The sequence below is a fragment of the Bos indicus x Bos taurus genome, chromosome 6 (assembly GCF_003369695.1).
Source record: "Bos indicus x Bos taurus breed Angus x Brahman F1 hybrid chromosome 6, Bos_hybrid_MaternalHap_v2.0, whole genome shotgun sequence".
Classification (NCBI taxonomy): domain Eukaryota; kingdom Metazoa; phylum Chordata; class Mammalia; order Artiodactyla; family Bovidae; genus Bos; species Bos indicus x Bos taurus.
In genome coordinates, this window is record NC_040081.1 from 101600821 (window position 1) to 101625052 (window position 24232).

A 24232-nucleotide genomic window follows, 5' to 3' on the forward strand; every position below is an offset into this window, starting at 1 on the left:
GCTTCCCTGGTGGCCCAGAGGGTAAAGCGTCTGCCTACAATGCAGGAGAGCCGGGTTCGATCCCTGGGTCGGGAAGATTCCCCTGGAGAAGGAAATGGCAACCCACTCCAGTATTCTTGCCTGGAAAATCCCATGGACAGAGGATCCTGGCAGGCTACAGTCCATGGGGTCGCAAAGAGTCAGATACAACTGAGCGACTGCACTTTCACTTCTCACTTTCATCTTCTTCATATGGAGTGTGAACACTAGAAAAAGCTGCATGAAGAAGTAGTGAGAGCAATTGAATAATGTACCTGCTCCTTCCCATCCCTTTCTTGCCATGAAAGTTAACAGGTATTTTCAGAGTGTTAACAGATTCTTGAGGGGGCTTTCCCAGTGGCTCACCAGTAAAGAATCTGCCTGCAATGCAAGAGATGCATGCAGATGCGAGTTCGATCCCGAGGTTGGGAAGATCCCCTGGAGAAGGAAATGGCAGCCCCCTCCAGTATTCTTGCCTGCAGAATCCCCATGGACAGAGGATCCTGGCAGGCTACAGTCCACGGAGTCCCAAAGAGTCGGACAGGACTGAGCACACACACACACACACATGCACACGCAGCAGATCCTTGAAGCCATTTTAGACTCAAAAGTGTGAGAAGATGATTGTAGAGAGTTAGTGGTGGTTAACAGCTGTGATGAATCCATTGAATGTGGTGCCTATAGAAGTGTATTTGTATTTTTTTCTTCTACTTTGTAAAGTAGTCGGTTGGGGACACTTCATGCGAAAAAGTAGAGAAAATCATGAGGGCAAATGGGCATGAACTTACATGGTCCTCCTTGCATAAACTACAGAATTTCTTCAACCTGATTACAGTTTAGAATTTAAACTAGAACTTATATTTTCTTTTATATAATTTTTAGGCTTCCTGTTTTCCAGACTTGGAAGGGAAGTTGAAGTTTAGAGGCGCAGCACAGTGTATAATCAAGGCGGCACAAAGGGAAGGATTCGAAAAGCACCAAATGTTCCGAGAGCTGAGCCTTGCTCAAGGCGCTTTTCTAGGTGTTGTTGGTGTTCAGTTACAAGGGTGACTCTGTCCTTCGTTACCTCTCATAGATAATCTCAACTAATTCAGTCACCTACGGAAGTCTTTCAAACAAAACTCTAGACTATCTCAGCAGTTGTTTAGACAAATGCCAGAACAGGGAGGTTACGTTCGTGCAGGTCTTTCCCTTCTTCTGAATAACTGCTTTACTGACCGAGAGGCCTGGAGACTTTTGGAAGCACATTGCAGTGCATGGTTTACATGTGTTTTGAAGAAGGGGGAGGGAAATTATGGGATCTGGTGGGAAAATGTGCATTTTTATTGCTTGATGGTTGGTTCAAACCTTCCCTTCTATCCAAGATCAGCCTGTTTTCTCTTGGGTTGTTTCTCCAGATAGACATTCCCGGTTATTATCCTTCAAAATCAAGGGTTTGAAGTCATCCCTATAATTTCCTAAAACCACTTACATCTAATTTCTTCATGCCTGTTAGTTACCCTAAAAACATCATATGGAGAGCTGTTTTAGGGCCAGTCTAATGCCTGTGTTTGCCTGATGAGAAAGAAGGGGGAAAGTGGATACATTTTGCCCTTCTGTGGTGCTTAGCCCAGTGAATATAGCCCGCCTTCTCAGTCTCCACCCTCATTCTTGGGGTCAGCTTGGACTTGTCGGCCTCGTCGTCTCACCGAGCCTCTGGCAGAGGCAGATCTTGGCCAAGTACCTGAACTTCCCCAAAGGCTGCCTCTCCACTTTTGCTCTGCTCCATGTGCTACCAAGTCGATTCGCTTCCCCGAGGGAGAGGGTGATAGAGTTTAGGACTGGAGCACTGAGACCCATGTATCTCTTATTCAGCCGCTGCCTTTCACAGATGGGATCCAGAAAGGCTTGAGGGCTCCCCCTGATGGCTTGGTGGTAAAGAATCCACCTGCAAAGTGGGAGATGCGAGTTCCATTCCTGGGTTGGGAAGATCCCCTGGAGGAGGAAATGGCAACCCACTCTAGTATTCTTGCCTGGGAGATCCCATGGACAGAGGAGCCTTAACAGTGGGACACAACTTAGCGACAACAAACTCCCCTTTTACTTGCAGTACCTGGCTGGTGAGTTGAGTGCCCTGGAGGCCTCCTCTCCAGAAACCGGCTCAGCAGAGCACAGCCCCAGCGCTTCCTTTTATGGTCATCATTCTTGCCCTTTGGCTCCATGCCGCAGGTGGAGCAGCCTTTGGCAGGTAATCTGAGGCTTCCTGAGCCAACAGGTTCAGAAAAGTCAACAAGTCAATCAAGAGGAGCCTCCTCCTGGTGGAGATGTGGGCACCATGGAGACACTGTTTTTCTGAAAAAAGGGAGCTTCCAAGACCCAGACCTGAGACTTGATCTGTGGATAAGCCCCTGGGCAGAGGAGACTCTTTTTCCTCCTGAAAAAAAGCATCGTGCTTACCTCTCTTTCAAATGGTCTCTTGACCCAGAAACATCTCGGGAACTCCTCACCTTCTGTTTTCCAGTCTTGGATCAAGTCTGCCCCACCCCCCCCCCCCCCCCCCCCCGCCCCCGCCGCCCCGGATGAGACAACTCCGTCTCTAGTGGCCCTTTGCCTAATCCTAGATCCACTTGGAGAGGTAGTGTAGGCTGGCTCCCGTGCCACTGGAGAAAGTTCAGGGATGCCTCTGGGACTGTTCCTGCAGAGGATGAGAGCGTTCCAAGTGCGAAAATACCAACCCCAGGCTCATAGGAGCGCACTCCATCAAAGCAGACACAGTCACCAGAAGGGAATTTTGCTTAATTGGTGTAATGGCTTACCAGCTTCCCTGGTGGTTCAGATGGTAAAGAATCTGCCTGCAATGCAGCAGGCCTGGGTTCGATCCCTGGGTTGGGAAGATCCCCTGGAGGAGGGAATGGCCACCCACTGCAGTATTCTTACCTGGAGACTCCCATGGACAGAGGAACCTAGCGGGGTATGGTCCATGGGGTCACAAAGAGTTGGACACGACTGAGCACCTAACCCTTTCTACCAGCCGACAGAATATTACCGGCTTCTAAGTTGCTGCATGTCAGTATAAAGCAGATTATTCCAGTAAGTGCCAGCACAGTTGTTAAAGCTGGTGTCAAAGTTGATCCTTGGTTCTGGTCTGTTCTCTTGAGTCACCAGTTGGCACAAGCCAGAGTTAAACCAGTTTGTGAGGATTGACTCACTAGGAATCATATTTTCATGTGTGGTTTGTAAGGCCTGCCACTTTGGCTTCTAGTCGTAACTAGCATGTCCTAAGCAGCATGAAGGTATACAAACAAAAATTAACTCTTCTGCCTCTGGAGTTTGCTGTTTTCTTTAGAAAATAACCTTGTGGGCCATTTATACTTAACTTTATCTTCAGGACTTACCCTTTGTGGTGTTAACTGCCTGGAGATGCCTTCTATTTAAAGCAGTATGAGGACTTCCCTTGTAGAGTGGTGGGCTTAGAATCCACCTACCTGTGCGGGGGACATGGGTTTAATCGCTGGTCCAGGAAGATCCCATATTCCTGCGGGGCCAGAAAGCTCGTGCACCACAGCTGCTGAGCCCACGCTCCAGGGCCCGTGAGCTGCAACTTCTAAAGCCCAAGTGCCCTAGGTCCTGTGCTCTGCAAGATGAGAAGCCCGATCCGTGCAATGAAGAGTGGCCCCCCACTTGCCGCAACTAAAGAAAGCCTGAGTGCCAATGAAGTCCTAGCACAGCCAAAAAAATAAATTAAAAAAAAAAAACAAACAAACTATGATTGGGACTCTGCTCTTCCACTGTAGGGGATGAGGGTTCAGTCCTCGCCAGGGAACTAAGATGCTACGTGCCGTGCGCTGTGGCTGGGAAAACAGCAAAACAACCCTATAAAAAAAAGTGAAATGAAAGTCGCTCAGTCATGTCCGACTCTTTGCAACCCCATGGACTATACAGTCCATGGAATTCTCCAGGCCAGAATACTGGAGTGGGTAGCCTTTCCCTTCTCCAGGGGATCTTCCCAACCCAGGGATCGATCCTAGGTCTCCCGCGTTGCGGGCGGATTCTTTACCAGCTGAGACACAGTGTATTAGTAATTAACTTCGTGTGCGAGTTAATTATCTCTCTGGGTATTTTAGCACATTCTGTGACTTTTCCCAAAGATAAATTTCCCACCTCTTGCAATGTTTGCTGCGCCAGCTGTGTGGCCTTTAATCTAAAACTCAAGAGAAATTCACCGGGGCCGTTGGTAGCAGAGCCTGTTAGGCACAGTGGGTGTAGTGATGAGGGTTCCCACTAGGAGAAGAGTTCTGTTTTAACCAGTCGTTTCCGGTTTATTCTGTTTTTCTCTGCCAACATCCAGAGTACCTGTAAAGTGTTCCCATTGTGAATTGTTGAATGGAGGGTGAGTTACATGCTGAGCCCCAGCAGGCTCCCCCTGGCCACTGCCAGGGCCCCCCTCTCATCTCTCTTGACGTGTGCCCAGGGCTTGTGCTGCTGCCACACGAGAAACAAACAGCCATGTGAAATCACTTGCTGTATTTCAGTTGTGCCCGTGGGATGTGCTTATTTGCATTATATGTTTGCTCCTTGCTAGGTCCTTCAAGATCTGTTTATCCCCCAGTCTTTCATCACGAGCGACTGATTTGTTTTTCTTTTATCTAACCTGTACATCGAATAGTTCTTCATTTGCCTCAGCTCATTGGAAGTTCAAGGTCCATTTTGCATGTCACCTCTAGAAAAGTGTAAAGAACAGTAGCAATATCATGCGACCTAATTTTACATTTTCATAATTTTACATTCTCTAGTAGCCACGTTAAAAAATATTAAAAGGAAAAAACAGTGAAAGCAATATTAAATAGTTCCAGTGTATCTAAAATATTGGCACTTCAGCATTTCATCAGTAGAAAAATAATTACATTCTCCGTTTTTCCACAAAGTTCTTGACTTCACTTGTCACTCTGGACTTGCTGGCTCTGGGACAGAGTGTGAGACAGTGCGGGATTGTCTCCAGGGGTACCAGCCTTGGCTCAGAGTTTCTTTCTCCACCCATATTTTCCCCTCTTCTGTGCGCACACCAGGAGATGAAAACTAAATATCCTTATAAGCCACCTTATCTTTTGAAACAAGAGATAAATGTTTTTGGCAGAGTTTGCTAAGGGCTGGATTGAGACACACTCCTGAGCACCTGTGCCTGGAGAATGCGGGGGTCGGAGGGGGTAGGGTACGGTGTGTCTCTGCCTTTTCCCTACTTTTGAGCAAGGCCACACTGTTTATTAGCAGAGCTTGAGCCCACACATCTTAATTTATTCATTTTTCTTGGAGACATTCAGAGAACAAGGGAGAGACTGTGGTGAAAACCAGGGCCTCCCACAATTGGATCACGTGAAAAATGTTTTTCCCAGTTAAGACTCTAAGAGAGGATTTTGGTTTTTTAGGGATTGGCCTAGATTGGCTGATGGTGTCCCAGATTTCTTTCCTGGTGAGCTGTCAGAGGAGTTTAGTTCTGATGCACCTGAGCTGATTGAAGGACCCCCCCCCACTGATCACTTGGTTGTCCTTGTTAGAAGCTAGTAACTCCTCCCCACAGGCCATCACGTGAGCTTAGGCCTGTGGGAAGGACCCTCTGTAAACTGGATGTACATGTTGTCATGGAATAACACAACTGTTGTGCTTCCTGGGAAGAGGAAAACCTGGTTCTTTCCTTTCTGGGTATCCTTCTTTTCCTGGGTGTGAGGAATAGTCCTTCCTGAAGCACAGGTCTGTCTCAGTGTAAATCACATCAGATCTGTACGGCCTGCCGCCTCCCTCTCCCAGAACGCAGTGTAGGTGCTTAAAGGTTGCCACGTGCGTTTAGATGTTCCCACAAGTCTCGTTGTTCTCCTTGTCTTTGCTGTATATTTTTTTCCTCTATTTTGTCTGTACAGTCGTGTTCGTAACAGTTTAATCTTATACAATAACAGGGTGAAGCAGAGAAAGACCACGATAGCAAGAAAGTCAGGCTGGAGAAGGAAGTCAAGTCACAGCCGTCGTCTTCCTCTTCCCACAAGGAATCTTCCAAATCAAAGTGAGTATGGAGGCTAGGAACAGTCTGCAAAGGCGATCAAAGCTTCCTGGATCACGTGCCCTGGCAGACGTTTTCCTTCTGCAATAGAATAAGAGAAGAGTCAACTCTTTGGGGTTCCTTTTGACGATACGCTAAATTTGTTTTGTTTTCCTCCGCGAGGACCTTAGAGGAGTGAACAGTTGGTTTGTCAGCAAACTTAGATTTATCAAAAGCACAAAAAGCCTTGGCAAAAGTGAGCGAGTCGTGTCACCATGTAAACCAACAGAGATTTGAGAGAGAAAGGGGAGGGGGTCCGATGTGAAGGGGGCAGAGAGGAGGTACAGGTTGTGCGGCAGCTGCTGCAGACAGAGCTGTTTGGGTAAAAGGTTAAGACCACTGGCAGACTCTGCAAGCTTCGTGACAAGTTACACAACCACATTTATCAACCTCATTTACTACTCATAGGTAGGACTCGATTTTTCAAAGGTTTAAAAAAAAAAAAAAAAGGCTCTGAAATTTGGCCTTTCCACAAAAATGGATTTCATGCTCTGTGATATCTTAATCTTTTGTGTCAACAGCTACTTTGTCCTTTTAAGCCAAACAACAAAGCTGTGTGGTTCATGTTCTGCCTTAACTTAGTTTTGCCTCGTGTTTCGTTCCAGGATGTCCAGGCCCTCCTCTGAGCCCTCAAAGAAGGAAATGCTTCCCCCTTCGCTCGTGTCATCCTCATCCTCCCAGAAGCCAGCCAAGCCTGCACAGAAGAGGCCACGGCAGGAAGACCCCGGCTGCCAGGACCCCCAAAAAAGTGCCGGTAGTGCCAAGGGCAGCCACAGAGACCCTTCTGCCTCCAAACACAGAAAAGCAGAGGGAAAGGTCTCTGGAAGCTCCACAGAGCACAAAGTAAGGAGGGACACGGTCATGTCGAAAAGGGGATACGTCGGTGTATCTTTAAATGCTCAAATAAGTCCTGACTGATGGTAGTTCAGAGCTATTTCATCACTTGTAAAAGCCAGAATGAATAATTTGTGCTTAAATCTCCACTTGCCAGAGGGAGAGTAAGAAACAGTTCCTGTTACATGAACATTGAGTTGGAAGTTTATTCTTAAGATGGTTCAGACGTGCAAATACAGAATACATGCTTGGGTTAATTTTCTATCCAGAGTTTTGCAGTAAAACATAACTCTGGTTAGTTCTTGGCTTGGATGTTTGATCTCAAATACTTCCATTATTAGTGATAATGGGAAAAATTTCCTTTTTCAAATACAAATTCCTTTCTTCCTGTTAATCTGGAATGGGTAATAGAGTGTGTGTGTGTGTGTGTTGCCTAAGAGTAAGTGTTAAATTTGGTTTGTTGATAATCTGTTCTCTTGAACATGCTTGTCTTATGGCTTTTCTGTGTCCCCGATACAATCAAAATCTACAGTTTCAGTTGAATCTAGCTGAGAAAATGCTTGACTAAGCCAAAGTGTGCAGTGTTTGAGTTCTCTTTTGAGCTCCTTTTGGGCTAATTTAGAGAAATAGTATTAGGTTGGTGCAAAAGTAATTGTGGTTTTGCATTGTTGAAATTTGCCGTTTGGTATTGAAATATATTCTTCAATGTGATTCTGTTATACATTATTTTAATGCATATTTCTCACTTTGTGTTTTTTGTTAATGGCTTATTACTTGCTGTTTATATTTGTTTTAGACTATGGAAATGATGTTAGACAAAAAGCAAATTCGAGCGATTTTCTTATTTGAGTTCAAAATGAGTGGTAAAGTAGTGGAGACAACTTGCAACATCAACAACTCATTTGACCCAGGAACTGCTAATGAAGGTACAGTGCAATGGTGGTTCCAGAAGTTTTGCAGAGGAGACAAGAACCTTGAAGATAAGGAACATGATGGCCGGCCATCGAAGTTGACAACAACCGATTGAGAGCTGTCACGGAAGCTGGTCCGCTTACAACTACTCGAGAAGTTGCTGAAGAACTCAGCGTCGACTATTCTACAGTTGTTTGGCATTTGAAGCAAACTGGAAAGGTGGAAAAGCTTGGTAAGTGGGTGCCGCATGAGTTGATCGGAAATCAAAAAATCATTGTTTTGAAGTGTCATCTTCTGTAAAACAAAAGTGAACCGTTTCTTGATAAGATTGTGGCGTTCGACAAAAAGTGGCTTGTACGTGACAACTGGCGGTGTCAGTGGTTGGACCAAGAAGAAGCTCTAATGCGCTTCCCAAAGCCAAACTTGCACCAGGAAAAAGTCACAGTCACTTTGGTGGTCTCCTGCCCGTCTGGTCCACTGCAGCTTTCTGAATCCCAGCGAAACCATTACATCTGAGAAGTATGCTCAGCGAATCGATGAGATGCACCAGAAACTTCAGTGCCTGCAGCCGGCATTGGTCAACAGAAAGGGCCCAGTTCTCCGCAGCAACATCCAACCGTACGTCGCACAACCAACACTTCGAAAGTTGAATGAATTGAGCTACAAAGTTTTGCCTCATCTGCCATATTCACCTGACCTTTTTGCCAGTTGACTACCATTTCTTTAAGCATGTCAACAACTTTTTGCAGGGAAAATGCTTCCACACCAGCAGGAGTCAGAAAATGCTTTCCAAGAGTCCATCGAATCCCACAGCATGGATTTTTACAGTATGGGAATAAATACACTTATCTCTCATGGGCAAAAATGTGTTGATTGTAGTAGTTCCTGTTTTGATTAATAAAGATGTGTTCGAGCCTAGTTATAATGATTTAAAATTCACAGTTCGAAGCCGCAATTACGTTTGCACCAACCAAATAGGTTTGCGTCAGTGATCTTAAATGTGAGAGGGTGATCGATGTGATGATTTTTTTCAAGGGATCATCTGGAGATACTGCAAACCGTTTTCCAGTGCCTTCTTTGCCAAATGGTAACTCCAAACCAGGGAAGCCTCACGTGAAGTTTGACAAGTAAGACCTTGGGTGCAGCTCCCTCCGTCTCGGCCCCTCCTCCCCCTCCTGCCTCCCCTCACACCGCCCGACCGCCTGTCCTTTCCCGCCTCTAGTCATTTCCCTCCAGTCCAGTACCTGTAGCTTCCTGTGACCCACTCCTGGTCTTTTTCTTCTCTTTCAGACAACAAGCCGATTTTCACCTGAAGGAAGCCAAAAGGTTGAAGGACAAAGCAGAATTAGTGGTCCGTCTTGGCTCTTTCTCCCTTGGGTGGAATGTTTTCTGATAAAATCCTTGCCGTCTCATTCTGCCGTATTCCACACCGCTAACCGTGGAGGGGGCTGGTGGGGGAAGGCAGGGCAGCGCGGGGCATGAGAGCATCAGCAGGGTCAGAATCAGGGAGGGGTGAGGGGAACTCGAGGAGTAACACCAGTGTGGCTTCATGGGTTCCGTTTGATCGTGGGCAGATAGTACCAGCGCGCGTTTCGTGTCTACATGAGTGAAAGTTGATCTGCCTGACGGTGTTTTATGTAATACACACAAGTGCTTCCTTATCCCACTGAATCTGTTCTTTGGATGTGAAACACAACTCTTGCTTTTTGCAAGCTGGTCAGTTTGTGTTCACCCCAAAACATTTCAAAAAGTAAGGTAGGCTGTTTGCATTCCAAAATTTATTTTAAAGCCCCAGAGAGACTAACAGTGAACAGTGGACCAACGCCATCAGAGGAAATTTGATGGTGAGGCTGCCGATGGTTCTCTTGGTAAACAAGCAGGGAACTCTCTTTCCCTGGTGGCTGTTGGACCTTCTGGAAGGGGGCAGTTTTTGTTAGTTGCATACATAATTAAATATGCTTTTAATTCTCCGCTGCAGTATAGTCAGATAAGGCTTGCCCTTTGTCATAGTTAAACATCTAAGACTCTGGGGTTTTATATACTTGGTGTATTCCCCACACCCAAACCCCTACGGAGACCATATGTTGAACTTTGTACCACGACAGCGTCCTTTGCTTTGATTCTGCCACATGCAGACATAGCCACGAACTCCGGCAGTCCACGGGGATTGAATGGGATCCATCCGTGGTGGCCTCAGAATCCACACCCAGCCCGCTCAGTGTTCTGCACCCCCCGTCTGTGGACTGGCATCTGTTCTCAGGCTTGGGAGGGCTGGGCCAAGTCCCTTTTCATCAGGTCCCTGTTCATCAGGGTAGAGTCCTTCCCACGCCGGCTGCTGTAAGAGGGTTGCAGGCAAAGTTAGGCGCTATCTGCACAGTGACTATACCGGGATGACCTTAGTCAGATTGAGATGCCTCAAGCGGCACCAGACAACAGCGTGTCCCAGCCTCTTCCTTTCCCTTCTCCGAGGCTGTTGTGAGAACTGTATGAGTCTTTGGGTTTTTGAAATAGAGTAAATATTAGGGAGTCTGTCTGCCACTCATCAACAGCTTATCTTGACATTGGGCACTTTGAGCACTAGAGTCCCTCATTATTCAAACAAGATTACTACTCCAGCGAACTTTTTTGTGTGTCGTATTTCATCTGTACATATGCACATCTTCTTTCTCCCTTCCTATGGCTATTGCATCCGTTTTAATAAACAATATTAACTCATTCTACCCTCAAAATATGCTGGTTTGGATGGAAACCTGAATGACCAGCCTCTCTGTTATGTTTTCCTTTAATCACACAATGTCTTAAACATGTCCATCATTCACACCAAATAGTTAAGTGCATAACTGAGTAGAGAGGAGTGTATTTCATCTCTCTTCTTCTTTTACTTATTGTTGGGTAAGGAAATTAGAACTCTGCAGCCCACTCCAGTATTCTTGCCTGGAAAATCCCAGGGATGGAAGAGCCTGGCGGGCTACAGTCCGTGGGGTTGTAAAGAGTCTGACACGACTGAGCACGTGAACACAGCACGTATCACCTTTAACAGTGTCCCAGGAGCCCCATAGAGTTATCACAGGAATATTATCATTAGGAACCTCACAGAATTCTCAAAGAAGTGGGAATGGGCAAGTTGCCTTAGTATAGTTATTTTTGTTTCTACCCTGAGGCCAATATAAATTTTGAAAATTCCATGAAAGAGGTGGTATTGGATAAGTAAATTGGAAGAGTTAAATTCCCACCAGTGAAGCAAACCAGTAAGGCCCTTTACGATTGATTATTTGGGGCATGCTGATTGGATTTTTATTCTTTCTGTCACTGATTTTCTGAGCCTGGGTTCTCTAGAAGAAATGTCTTAAAATCAAGTTATTTTTTAAAATGAAAGGTAGCAGCCATCTTTCTTTGCCAGACCATGTTTCTTTGCCGATTCGTCACCATCTCCTTACACTCCACTTGCGTCTTTATGGTTTTCAGTCTTTTGAACTTACCAAATTAGAGGCGTTAGCAGAAACGCCTTGCACATGTCATGTTGACCAGTTGCTCTTACATCATGTGCTGCATACACGCGTGGAGAGGAAAGTGGAGGCTCTCGCCCGTCTCTTGAGCTGGCTGAATTCCACCAAGTGAGAAGAGTGTTAAGTGACCAAAATGTGTATTCAGGCTTAAGTGACCGCCAGTATCTGGTTGCTTTCATACATCTGCATTCCTGTTGAGGGACTCTGAAACGTTATCCCTGTTGACCCAGAGGACTGCCTTGAGCCCTTAACCCAGGCTTCCAAAGAGAGGATCTGTTGGGCTGTAAAATACATCAAAAGATTATTATTCGACATGATACCTGAGATGCTTGTAAACCATAACATTTTTTTTACTTGTTAAGAGAGAAAGTGCAGCACATACAAAGAAACCGTGAATGCATTATTCTAGATGTATAGTGTAACCCATTTTTCAGGAAAATCATATAGTGGGCAGCTGCACACTAGTAAGGAGGGGACCGTGTACTTGGTGCCTTAGCTTGAGTATGTACTTCAGTACGTTTTGAGAAGTGAATCTTATTACAAGATTGTCTTCTCTTTCCTACTGAAATTTTTCTGGAAGAAAGTTCTCAGTAGGTCAGAGCGGATGGGCTTTGGATATCATGGTTGAGTTGGTCTGTCCCCGACTTCTCTCCAGCCGTAGTTCAGCTCAGACGGTGGGGGCCGGTTTCTGTAGAGAATATGTGTGAGAAGCTGAGTAAAAGTCCGTGTTAGGCTTGACAAGGGCTGTGCTCTTCGCCCACAGACGGACAAGGTAGGGAAGGCCTTTAAATACCTGGAGGCTGCCTTGTCCTTCATTGAGTGCGGCGTCGCCCTGGAGTCGGAGAGCCCCGCGTCCAAGTCGGCGTACTCCATCTACTCGGAGACCGTGGACCTCATTAAGTGAGTGCCCGCCCGTGTCTTCCTCTTAGCACTTCCTGTCGTCACCTTTATGGCTTGAATCCATGTGAACTTCGGTGTGAGGACAGCTTAACAAAGGGGAGTCTTTCAGAAGTCGCTGATGCAGGAAGTTGGTTGGTTTTTGTTTCTGGTCGTGAACTGAAATTGTGTTCCAGATGAAGTGCTAGACCAGAATACCTCGGTCCGGCCAAGTGAACGGTGAAATGCCAGTCCCTTTAGGGAGGGGGTCGGGTTTTCCAGCTTGACTTTCTTAGATGCCCTCTTGTTTCCGCTGCAGCTCTCTCTCCTTTATCCCCTGCGTTTCAGCAGGGGACTCGGTAAGAGCACAGGTCTGCTTGGTTTCAAGCAGGTGGGCAGGTGAGAGGGCAGGCATGTCCTCGCCTCGTCTTCAGAATGGCGTGACTTGTCACGCTGAAGCCTCGTTTGTCTTCTGGGCTGCTGTCTCGTGGCCACATCTTTAGGAAAAATCAATATGAAACTAAGACAGACATCATAAGGTGTCTTTGTGCCTGGAGTTTTCTGATTGCCTGTTTGACTTGATGGACATGTCTGTTTTCCTATAGGTTCATACTGTCATTAAAATCCTTCTCAGATGCCACAACGCCAACACAGGAGAAGATATTTGCTGTTCTATGGTGTGTATTTTTCCCTTTGTCTAAAGAGTATTACATTTGCTTTTGCATCTCTCGATGTTACCAAGAGAGTTTGATAGCTTGTTTTCTTAAAATGAAAATACTAATGAAAGGGGAATCAGTACCAGAAAGTGGGAGGATGTGTGTCAAGGGGTTAATCTCACTGGTGATTGATTATTATGAGATGTCATCTACTGCCATTTTACTGACAACTCAGATTCTTTGGTCTTGTGACTTAAACTATATCCTTGTGTATCTGTGTTTGACCATTAGAATGCAGGCAGATTCTTTACCATCTGAGCCCCAAAGGAAGCCCATTCATTGGAAAAGAACCAATTCATTGGAAAAGCCTGACGCTGGGAAAGATTGAGGGCAAGAGGAGAAGGGGGCAGCAGAGGAGGATGTGGTTGGATGGCATCACCAACTCAATGGACATGAGTTTGAGCAAACTCTGGGAGATAGTGAAGGATAGGGAAGCCTGGCGTGCTGCAGTTCATGGGGGTCGCAAAGAGATGGACATACACAGCTTAGTGATTGAACAACAACAAACATCAGTGCTGTTTCACCTGTGTTTACTTCTGATGCTAGTACAGGGAGGTTCTTGATGTTCTTCCTCTTGTTAATTGAGGAAAACCCAGTGGTGGAAAAGGTTTGGTGGCTCACTCTCTGTAGTGGCGATAGGCATGTCTCCAAGGCAGTGCTTCATTTCCACTTATGTTTATGTTCACAGCATGCGTTGCCAGTCCATTTTGAACATGGCAATGTTTCGTTGTAAAAAAGATATGGCGATAAAGTATTCCCGCACGCTTAACGAACACTTCTTCAAGACTTCTTCCAAGGTTGCCCAGGCACCTTCTCCATGCATCGCAAGGTAATGGCCAGCCTGACTGAAATAACTCCCAGTGTTAAATGCCCTCTTTATGTGACTCTTGTGTGCCTTCAGCATGTCAAAAATTATATACTCCATGTGCGGTCTTGCTCCTTCAACTGAAATCACCAGCACATCTCTACCTTTTTGAGGAGTCGTTAGAAATCACGATATTTGCTGGTTGGGCAACATAAAGAGATAATTGTAAAAGAATACAAGGTCCATATTTCAGACCTCTGAGGATGTTTAGATATGCCCAGTGATGCAACAGGCAAAGCCAGCGGAACCAGAGACAAAGTCCTTTATCCTTCTAGACCTGACCTTCAGGGGTCCCTGACCTTCAGGATCTAACGCCTGATGATCTGAGGTGGAGCTGATGTAATAGAAATAAAATGCACAATAAACAATGTGCTTGAATCATCCTGAAACCATCCCGCCCGCACGCACTCCCCCGCGAAGTCCGTGGAAAAATTGTCTTCCTCAAAACTGGTCCCTGGTGCCGAAAAGGCTGGGGACCGCTGTTCTGTACAGCATGCCGTCTGGGCATTTCACTAAACGAGAAGTGTGCAGAACCAGTTGCCTGCCACCTTTTCAGGATCTGCAACAGATACAAAGAAAGAAAACAATTCAGGCTAAATTCCTTCCCCCACTTTGTGAACTGCTCGTCTATCCTGTGAACTGTCGAAAAGCAGAGTCCTTGTGCAGGTGTTTCTGAGATGAAGATATAGAATTTCCTGCCCTTTAGTTTCTTGTCTAGTATTTTTTTTTTTTTTTTTAATTTGGTCATCCTCCTTGAAAAGCTCCCAGTTCTGATGGGTTTTGCTATTTTAAGAGCATCACCTAGAAGCCTGCCCCATTTCCAGCAGGTTGAAAACAGGAGATTCCCACGTGGCTTCTCTTAAAAAAAGACAGTCCTGATTGAGAACGAATTTCTTTACTTCTGAAAATGGCTCCCACCTCTGAGGTATTCTTCTCAAATAATAGGTTGTCAGTCACTTTGTTTTTTGAAGTTTTTATTTTCTGTTGGAGTGCAGCCGATTAACAGTGTTGTGGTAGTTTCAGGTGGACAGCAAAGGGATTCAGCCGTACATACACACGTGTCCATTCTCCCCCAGACCCCCTCGCATCCAGGCTGCCACACAGCATTGGGCGGAGCTCCCTGTGCCGCTCAGCAGGCCCTTGGTCGTCCGTTTCCAGTAGAGCAGAGTGTACATCCATCCCGAGCTCCCTAACTCTCCCTTCCCGCCCTCCGTCCCCCAGCCGCCGTACGTTTGTTCTCTGAGTCTGAGTCTCTGTTTTGTCCCTAGGTTTATTTGTATCGTTTCTTTTTAGACTCCACACGGTAGGGATATCCTATGCTGTTTCTTGCTCTGTATCAGTCACGTGATTTAGATCACTCCTTCCCCAGGCATCTGTGAGCCCCTTCCTTGTACCAGACCTTGTTGTAGGTACAGGAAAGCCTCAGTAAACAAAGCAGACAGGAATTGCTGCCCTGGGGGGGCTCCTACTCTAGTCCTTCAAAGCGTGCATTCTGCTGGGGACACTTAGGACCCCTGAGGACCCACAGACCCCGAGGGCGGCTGTTGCCACGCCGCCAGGGCACAGCCGCTGGCCCGTCTTTCCGTTCCTGTGCCTCAGTCCTCAGGCCTGAGTGACTGCACTTGCTCTCCCGTTTGATCCATGTCAGTGTGCACTTGCGGGTGTGGTGGACGGTCCCGAGGAGAGCAGAGGGCGTGCTGTGAGTCCCTCCTCAGGGACTGTCCCCTGTTCAGCCAGTCACACGTTCCGCAGCTGTTTACCCAGAGCACCCGCTGTGCTAAGTGCTGGACACGCAGAGACGAGTCAGACACGGTCCCTGTCTTCACGGTGCTCGTGAGGCAGGAGAAGGAATAGAAGAGTAAGAGGAGACGTGACAAATGCAAGGAGACAGGCCAGGCGACAGGAAGGAAGCTGCGACGTGTCCCCAGGGTCTGGGAGAGCGCCAGGTGCAGAGTCGGAGCTCAGGGATGTTTCTTGAGTGGACGAAAGAAGGAATATATCAGAGATGAGGCCCATCTTCTCAGGGGAAGTGTTGTCTTCCCAGGAGAAGCTGCAGTAGAGGGTGGGGAGAGAAGAGATTCCAGGCCATGGGCGTAGCAGATGCAGAGGGCCCAGGAATACCCGGAATACGGATCCGCCCACCCAGTTCTGTGTCCAGGGAAGGCCACCTTCCCCAGTTCCTTCTTCCGTTTGGAGGGTCCTATGCCACTGTGTTTTAGGAAATACATTTCCAGCACCCCGAAGGGGAAGGGCACCTCTGACCTCATAGAAGTGACTGGCATCTTGGCAGGTACAGAGACCGGGTGACTGGGATTGCGGTTCCAGAAGCAGGAGTTCAGGTGATTAACCAGTCCTCTTTCCTCCCGCTTCCCAGAAGCACAGGCACACCGTCCCCCCTCTCTCCGATCCCTTCTCCGGCCAGCTCCATAGGGTCCCAGTCAAGCGCTGGCAGCGTGGGGAGCGGGGCGCTGCCCGCCACCATCAGCACCCCCGTCACCATCCAGAACATGACATCCTCCTACGTCAGCATCACTTCCCACGTCCTTACCGCCTTTGACCTGTGGGAACAGGCTGAGGTCCTTACCAGGAAGAACAAAGGTAAGTGGTTCTGTGGTGGTGGTTACCGGGCCATGGGGATTGGGCGGGGGATAACGTTGCGTGTTCCCTTCGGTGTTTTGGCCTTTTTGCTGTTGTTTTAAATTATAGGTGATTTACAATGTTGTATTAATTTCTACTGTAGAGCAAAGTGATCCAGTTACCCATATATATATTCTTTTATTCTTTCCCGTTATGGCTTATCGCAGCTTGCAGAATATAGTTCCCTGTGCTCTAGAGTAGGACCTGGTTGTGTATCCATTCTGTGCGATACGTAATGGTCTGTGTCTGCTGCTGCTGCTGCTGCTAAGTCACCTCAGTTGTGTCCGACTCTGTGCGACCCCATAGACGGCAGCCCACCCGGCTCCTCTGTCCCTGGGATTCTCCAGCAAGAGCACTGGAGCGGGCTGCCGTTTCCGTCTCCGTGCACGCGTGCATGGTTTGCGTCTGCTGACTCCAAACCCCGACTCCACCCTCCCTCCCCTCCCCTCCCCCTTGGCGACCATAAGCCTGCTCTCTGTGCCTGTGAGTCTGGTTCTGTCTCATAGGTGAGTTCATCTGGCATATTTTAGATTCCACGTCAGGTGATGGCATGTGGTGTTTGTCTTTCTCTGGCTGACTTACTCACTCAGTGTGATAATCTCTAGGTGCACCCATGTTGCTGGATGGCATTATTTCATTCTTTTTTATGGCTGCATAGTGGTCCATTGTAAATATATACCACATCTTTATCCACTCATCTGTGGGGGGACATTTAGTTTCTTTCCATATTTTGGCTCTTGTGAATGTCTAGGTGCATGTATCTTTTTTTTTTTTTTTAAAGAAAAATATTTATTTTTAACTGATTGATGATTGCTTTACAGTATTGGTTTGATTTCTGTCGTGCATCATCATGAACTGACCATCTGGGTGCATATATCTTTTTGAGTTAGAGTTTTGTCCAGATACATGCTCAAGGGTGTGGAGTTGCTAGATCATATGGAAATTCTGTTTTTAGGTTTTTGAGGAACCTCCATACCGTTTGCCACAGTGACTGCCCCAACACAGTCCCACCATCCGTTCAGTGTTTTGAAGAAGAGGAAGTTGTAGCTATTTACTCTTCTCACATTTTCTCCATTCTGTCACAGTTCTTCCTTGAGATGGATTTCTGTGACTTGATCTTGGCAAAACTAAATGAGAAGTGGCTTCTGCACCACGCCCCTTTGGAAGTTTTGGTATCACTGGTGGTGGTTTAGTTGCTAAATCATGTCCGACCCTTGCAACCCCATGGACTAGGGTCTCTGCCTGGCTGTTCTGTCCATGGGATTTTTCCAGGCAAGAATACTAGAATGGGTTGCCCTTTCCTTCTCCAGGGGATCTTCCTGACTTGGGAATTGAACCCAGGGGCTCCTGTACTGCAGGCAGATTCTTTACCAGCTGAGCTACGAGGGAAGCATTTGGTGTCATTATTTCCCCCTGACCTGAAGTGCTAGCAAAAGGGCAAAGCGAGTGCAGAAGGAAAGGCATCAGCTCTCGGCAGGAACAGCGAGTTTGACGTGGGAAGTGGCGTCACCTGCAATACTGAGTTTATTGTTTGTTTCCAGTGTATGTTAGGAAAGATGGTTAGCAACGATATAGGAAACTACGGCTTAGTGAACAGTCTTGAGTCTTGTTTAAGAAGAAGGCCCTTGGAGAAATCCAAGGTTTAGGAGATGATCGATCATCCTATCAGAGGAACTGTTTGGTGGCTGTGACCATTAAGTAAAAGCATATCTGTAAATGCCAGATGAAAGCCTGGACTTACTCTTGCCTGGCTGTAGAGAAGCAGTCAGCCAGCTGGCTGTGGCCATTGAATTTCCTCACAGCCTCTTGAAACTTCATTTTCTTTCTTAGCAAACTAATGAGGCTTTTTTTTTTTTTTTTTTTTTAAACATATTGGATATTTTCGTTTGTTTTCATTCATGCATCCACTGATCCCAAAAGTATGGTGTGCCAGGCATTATAGAGTCAGTGCTGCAACAAACGTAGTTCCTACTGCAGAGATGTGGAGAATTAGCAAACCATTCCAGTAGATTGTGATTTTAAAATTGTTTTGCTGTGCTAGAGGAAGTACAGAGTACTGTGGGGATCACGTTTCTGGAACCCTGACTTCTTTGACTTTGTATGTTTTTATTTTTGCCTGTGCGAGTGTGTTTACGTGGTTTTGGGTTTGCTTTGTTCGCAGAATTCTTTGCTCAGCTCAGCACAAGTGTGTGCGCGCTGGCCCTCAACAGCAGTTTGATGGATCTGGTGCATTATACAAGACAGGGTTTCCAGCGGCTAAAGCAAGTAACCAAGACACCTTAACGGAGGCCCAGGTGGATTCGATGCCTTGGGCACTATTTTGCACATTGGAAGCCTCAAAACAGTCCAGACATTTGTCTCCTTAGAACACCAAGCTCAAGAGAAGCACCACGAGACGGCCAGGACGTTTGCTCACTGAAACTCGAGGACTGTGGAATCGTTGGTTGGACAGGATGGTTTTGCAGAAGCAGAGAGGAAGGAGGCTGGCCTGAGAGATGCTCTTGCCTTTCCTAACCAAAGGATGGAAGTGCAGTGTAGCCTGAGTGGGCGTATTCTTGGTCTAGAAACATTTCCATATTTTTTTTAACCAGCAGGATGCGAATGAAATGAGGAGAAGCAGTTTCAACTCTGAAATCAAATTCACATCATCTCAGTAGCCACATTAGTTCATTCCCAGAAGGAAATTTTTTTTTTTTAAACGAGTGAGTTGTGGTATAGGGTTTTGTGGGTAATTTGTTTTTTTAAGTTGTGGGGGGAGTATTTGTTTAATAAATTCTAATGGTCATCTATAAAACATGAGTTGTGGAGGACTCCGCTATACCTCCTTTCTGCCAGTGAACAGTGGCTCTGATGATACCAGGTATTGTCCTAATATACAAAGTCGGAAGCACCCCCCGTTGCCTGGACACTGCGGGTGCAGCCCGGCTCCGAGTTGTCTGCTCCTGTGCTGGAAGGCGGCCCTGAGGGAGCTACAGCATCTGCATCTCTGCCCGCATCTCCGCCTCCATCGCCCCCCGCATCTCCACGTGCCGCGTGCCGCGGAGGGCCTGGTGCCGCCGTTCCCACCCCCTGCTTCAGCGAAAGGCAGTCACATTGACTGTATTCTGCATTTTCTCCTTTGGGGAAGAAGGGAACCAGCACTTACCCGTGACCAGAGGGTTGAAATGCTTCTTAATTTTTGTGAAGTAGAGCTGGACTTTGAGGTGCTGCTCTGTGGCCTAGTTATGCGGACACTTACGTTGTCTAACCAACTCAGAGTTTTGTCAGCGAACAAAGAAAAAGGAAATCTACTTCTTAGAAAGGCTATATTTTTCTGCTACGAATTACTTTATATTTATAGCAAAACTAGACTTTGAGAGCCCTTGATTGTCTTTGTCTAGGCGAAATTAACTCCCTGAGAGGCTGTGGAGATTTGGGGTAGTTAATTAGACTTAAAAAAAAATAATAATAATAAAGTCACCGCATGCCTTCACTCCAGAGTGCACACTGTCAACTGGATTTGATTAGATTGAAGAGGATCTGTGGCCTTCCTGCAAGTTGTTTTTGTCAGATTCTATACATTAAGCCACGTTTATTTTGAATGACCTAAAAGTGGGGGAAAAAAAGAACAACAAAAATACGAAACCCCAGAAATTCCCACATATCCATAAGCACAGATTTTTTTTCATTGAAACTTTGAGGGTTGTTATTGGAAGCATTATTATGAATGTAGTATTTTTAGAAGCTAATTCTTTTTATCCCTTTTAGAAGTAGAATTTGCACATGTATTACAATTGAGGAGTGTTACCGCTACAATTGGTTTTTCTTCCTTCCTTCATCCCATTCCACTCCCCTGCGTGTTGTTTCCTTGCAAGCGTGTTGGACCTTGCCATGTTTATTTATTAGTGAAGAAAGGCGTGCCATCTTTATTTATAATGAAGAGGTCTGAAGTCCATACGATGAATGTAAGAACTTTCTTGGTCATTTGATAACTATGTAAAAGGGATGTACAGAGGACGGGAGTGATGCTTATTTTTCGCAATATAAATTGTTTGTGTGAAGCTGTTCCTTCCATGTCATTTATTATCCAGCCTGTTCTTCGGTTATGGCCAGCTTAGGTTAGAGCGAGAGAATTATAGCAGCAGTAATAACTGATGCATGATCCTGATGGACCCACGTCATCTATTGCTGCTCTAAGGCAGAGCCATTGTCCTTTTTGAACTACTCATTTAAAAAGCAGCCTGTTACATTAACAGTAATTGCCTGGAAGGTTGTGTGCTTGCGTCACTGAGTGTCCATCTCTTCTGTGTAGGAGACGAGACACCAGAATCAGGCTTCTGTGGTTACTAAACACCTTCTTTCCCGTCTTACTCCCTTGGTCATTCCCGGCCCCTTCACCTCATCACTCCCCAGGACAAGCCACCTGTCAGTATAGAAGGGTGTGTTCCTAAAGACAGGCTCTGCTCTACGCAGACCACTCTGAGTGTGTGTCTCATCAGGAGCCGAGTGCCCCTGAACTGAAGACATTTCCAATCAATTTCCCAGCCATTTCTAGAAGAGGCGATTGCTTTTTCAGCGGCCTTATTCTGTGTGTGTCTTTTCCACCCTGACCTTTATATGAAGATTTTATTTGTCCCTTGCAGAGATCAGTTTGTACTATTTTGATCATGGAGTATTTCTGATTCTTAACTGCAACATGCATTGTACCCAGAAGAATTCTTAATGGCAACTTTTAAAATAGAGTATGTAAAAGGGTAATGGCTGATAAATCCTTAATGTTCATAATGTCTTTTCACTGTTACAGTTGTATATAGAAACCTAAAGGATTTTTAAGTCATATGCACTTTTTCAATGCATGCTTAATTTCCCAAAGGCAAAATTTGTACTGCAGTAGATAATTGAAGGGACTAGATTATAAAATTAAGCCTTTGAATATGTGAAGTTCTCATAACAACCATAATAGTACACACTTCACAGTGAGGCAAATGCAAAACATCTTGCGTGGAAAATGGAGTGTAAAAATTTTGCCTTTGGCACTACAGTTTCATATGTGTGTGTGTGTGTGTGTGGCTGTCAGTCTTTACTAGGAAATGGAAGAACACTGTTTTACTTATAAAACGTTCAATGTTTCTGTCCTTCCTGGAGATAATTAAAATGTGAATCACTGAATTTAAGGTTTTAGCCAGACTGAGGGCCCTGATAAACAATGAAAGACATTTCCCTGAAATTTACCAGATTACACTGGGTTAAGAATGTGAAAACGCTGGCCATGTGCCATCTATGGTAGACGATGGGAGGGTCCACCTGGCGTGGTATCAGGCATAGAGCTACTGCAGGATGACTTATCTGATGCTGCGATTTAACCTCAATACTGAATGGAAAAAGCATCTTTAACAAAAGGACCTTTATTTTACAGTCTGTTTTGACCAAAATGTTTAGCTATTTCCCCAAGACACACTGGACCACATTTATCTTCCTCATTCTGTGTCCTTTAATTCCAAATCTTGGGATGTTTAGAAGCTAAGAAACTACCCTTCTGGCTAAAAACTTGCCTTAATTGGTACCTCAAATATTAATTTCAGTAGGATGAAGACCTTACTATTTTGTGATCCCTGTTCAATAATTTTTAGAAGCAAAAAAAAAAAAAAAAAAACCATTGTGCCCTCCAAAATGAACAGAACTCTTTATCGCCAATATATGAAAGGAAATGTGTGTGTGGACGTGCATACAGAGAGTAAGAGGCTGGCTGAATTGGATATATTTATTGTGCCTTTGTTGACCGAACCGAATTTTGGGAAAATGCTATATTCATTTTGCCATAGCTTTAAGAGACATCAGGTGGCACTTGTACCTTTTTCTCTTCTGTTCTCATAAAGTTGGAGGTGTATTTGTGCATCTTTTATGTAAATGAATCAAGTTAGGCTCTGATTCCTTACCTCCCACCAGAGTCTACTTTTTGCTCAAGGATTTATTTTCCCAGACACTACACAAAATCTGTGAAAAACGTTGTCGCTCCATCTATTACACTCTTTACTGCCGATCAGCAGTATTTAAATGTTGCTGGAATATTTGGCTGCCTTTCAGAAACACAAGCGTAGATATGTTCATTGTGGTGGGGGCGGGCGTCAGGGCGAGAGCGGTACTTGGTCCCTTTTTCTCTTTCTCTGGTGAGTTGCCTCTTTTGTTTTCGGTTCTACTTAGAATTTGTGGATTTTTTTCCCCCCTATAGTTTTCTTTTGTCATTTTGTTGGTGGGAGGAGGTGGAGTGGCAGAGTGGTATAGGGGATTTTCCAACAAACGTGACAAGTGGTATTTTTACCATATGAACTTCAACTACTCAATCCCCTGTGTCAGTCACCGAAAATCTGGGAATGAATTGTGACCACTGGCCATGTTCATTAGTTCTTATTTATGAGGAGTTGACAAGCACCGTCTACCACGTCTCTTAGGGTGGCTGTAAATTTCCCACTGTCCCAGGGAAAGACATTATATTCTGTTCCGTGGTGTGCTGGATAGCAACAGGTACTGTGATGGGTTGAGAAGTTGCCTGTATTTCTCTGCCCAAGAGGACAGGCAGGAAACTTAGAGCCCCCTGGAGCCAAGATATTATTACTCTGTCGGCCTGAAAGCTCAAGGGAGTAAGACCACTGAGGGTGGCCACGCTGTGCTGGTCAGACCATGCAGTGGCTGACCTAAGCAAGGTAACTTGCTTTGCTCAAAAGTAGATGTTGAAGCGATGCTTAATACAGGCAGTATTACCTTCTGTTAATTAACTTTTGTTTAATGACAGAAGGCAGGATCCGCCTTTTGTTCAGGCCATTGACATGTATTGTTAAGACGGCACACCCCCTCCTCAGATATCAAGTGTACACTGTTCGTGTTGGTGTGTGTGTGTATACACGTGTGTCCCAAATTGTGTGTGTGTTTCTTCTGAATGTGATCATGTTTTGGATGATACCTGAGCAGGGTTGCCTTTTTTTTTTTTTAATTTATTACCATTATATATTATATTATATATTTTTTGCTTTCTTGTAACTTTAGAGGAAAGTCAAATCTTGGTATTATTAAAATTGTGTAAAAAAGAATAAATCGTCCAGTCGATCAATGAAGATCGCTGGTCTATCTCTAAAATAATATGAACTTTTCTTTAATTATTGTGTAATAAGGTGCCAGCTATCTAGTCCACACAGTGATTCTGTACGTAGATAGGGAAGCAGTGACATGCCCCGTGGGAAGTTGTGCAACACAGAGAAAAGGAGGACTCTGTGTGTTTTATCTACTTCAGCAATGGAACTGCGACCTGGGGCTTTTGTGAATAAAATTTAGCTGCCTTGTATAGTCCTTTGAAAGAGACATACGTGATCTGTGAGAATTATAGGTTTTTTTTTTTTTTTAGAAGAAAAATTTGCAAAAGATCTTTCCAAAGATAATGTGCCACAGATCTTTTGTTTGCTGTTCTCTGTAATGAGGATTCATTGCTGTTTAAAAAAACGTGTAATTGACTTGTTCGTCTTCAGATTCTTTACTTTTCATTAGAGGATCGAGCTGTAAAAAAAAAAAAAAATAATAAAAATTTAGAGAAATCATTGGCGTGGAATGCATACTTTCACTTTGCCTGTAATTGTAAAGGAATTCCTAAACTTGCTGTAGGTAGTTGCCACTCACAGCCCAGGAGAGTCTCATGTGGAGTAACTTGCCCATACACACAGATCTCCTTCACAAACGAGCCTGAGAGCACCGGCACCTAACATCAGCTGCCAGGTGCAAGTGACCAGATTGGCCTGTGTAGTTTGCAGGGTGTGGGTGGACCTATTTGTAGAAT

General features: G+C 45.4%; 1 protein-coding gene across 6 annotated transcripts in view; it reads left to right on the forward strand.

The window, feature by feature from the left end:
- AFF1 (AF4/FMR2 family member 1) overlaps nucleotides 1–23912 on the forward strand; it is a 197225-nt gene extending 173313 nt beyond the window's left edge. For 5 of the 6 annotated variants that reach the window (XM_027544975.1, XM_027544974.1, XM_027544976.1 and 2 more), the window contains 9 exons: nucleotides 5946–6049; nucleotides 6691–6928; nucleotides 8867–8958; nucleotides 9122–9182; nucleotides 12101–12237; nucleotides 12819–12890; nucleotides 13618–13758; nucleotides 16169–16392; nucleotides 18593–20477. In XM_027544975.1, coding sequence (XP_027400776.1) covers nucleotides 5946–6049; nucleotides 6691–6928; nucleotides 8867–8958; nucleotides 9122–9182; nucleotides 12101–12237; nucleotides 12819–12890; nucleotides 13618–13758; nucleotides 16169–16392; nucleotides 18593–18714 — 1191 coding nt within the window. In that variant the 3' untranslated portion in view covers nucleotides 18715–20477. Of the gene's footprint in view, nucleotides 1–5945; nucleotides 6050–6690; nucleotides 6929–8866; nucleotides 8959–9121; nucleotides 9183–12100; nucleotides 12238–12818; nucleotides 12891–13617; nucleotides 13759–16168; nucleotides 16393–18592 lie in introns of all 6 variants that reach the window. The other variant, XM_027544973.1, reaches the window with a different exon arrangement.
- The last annotated feature ends 320 nt before the right edge of the window (nucleotides 23913–24232 follow it).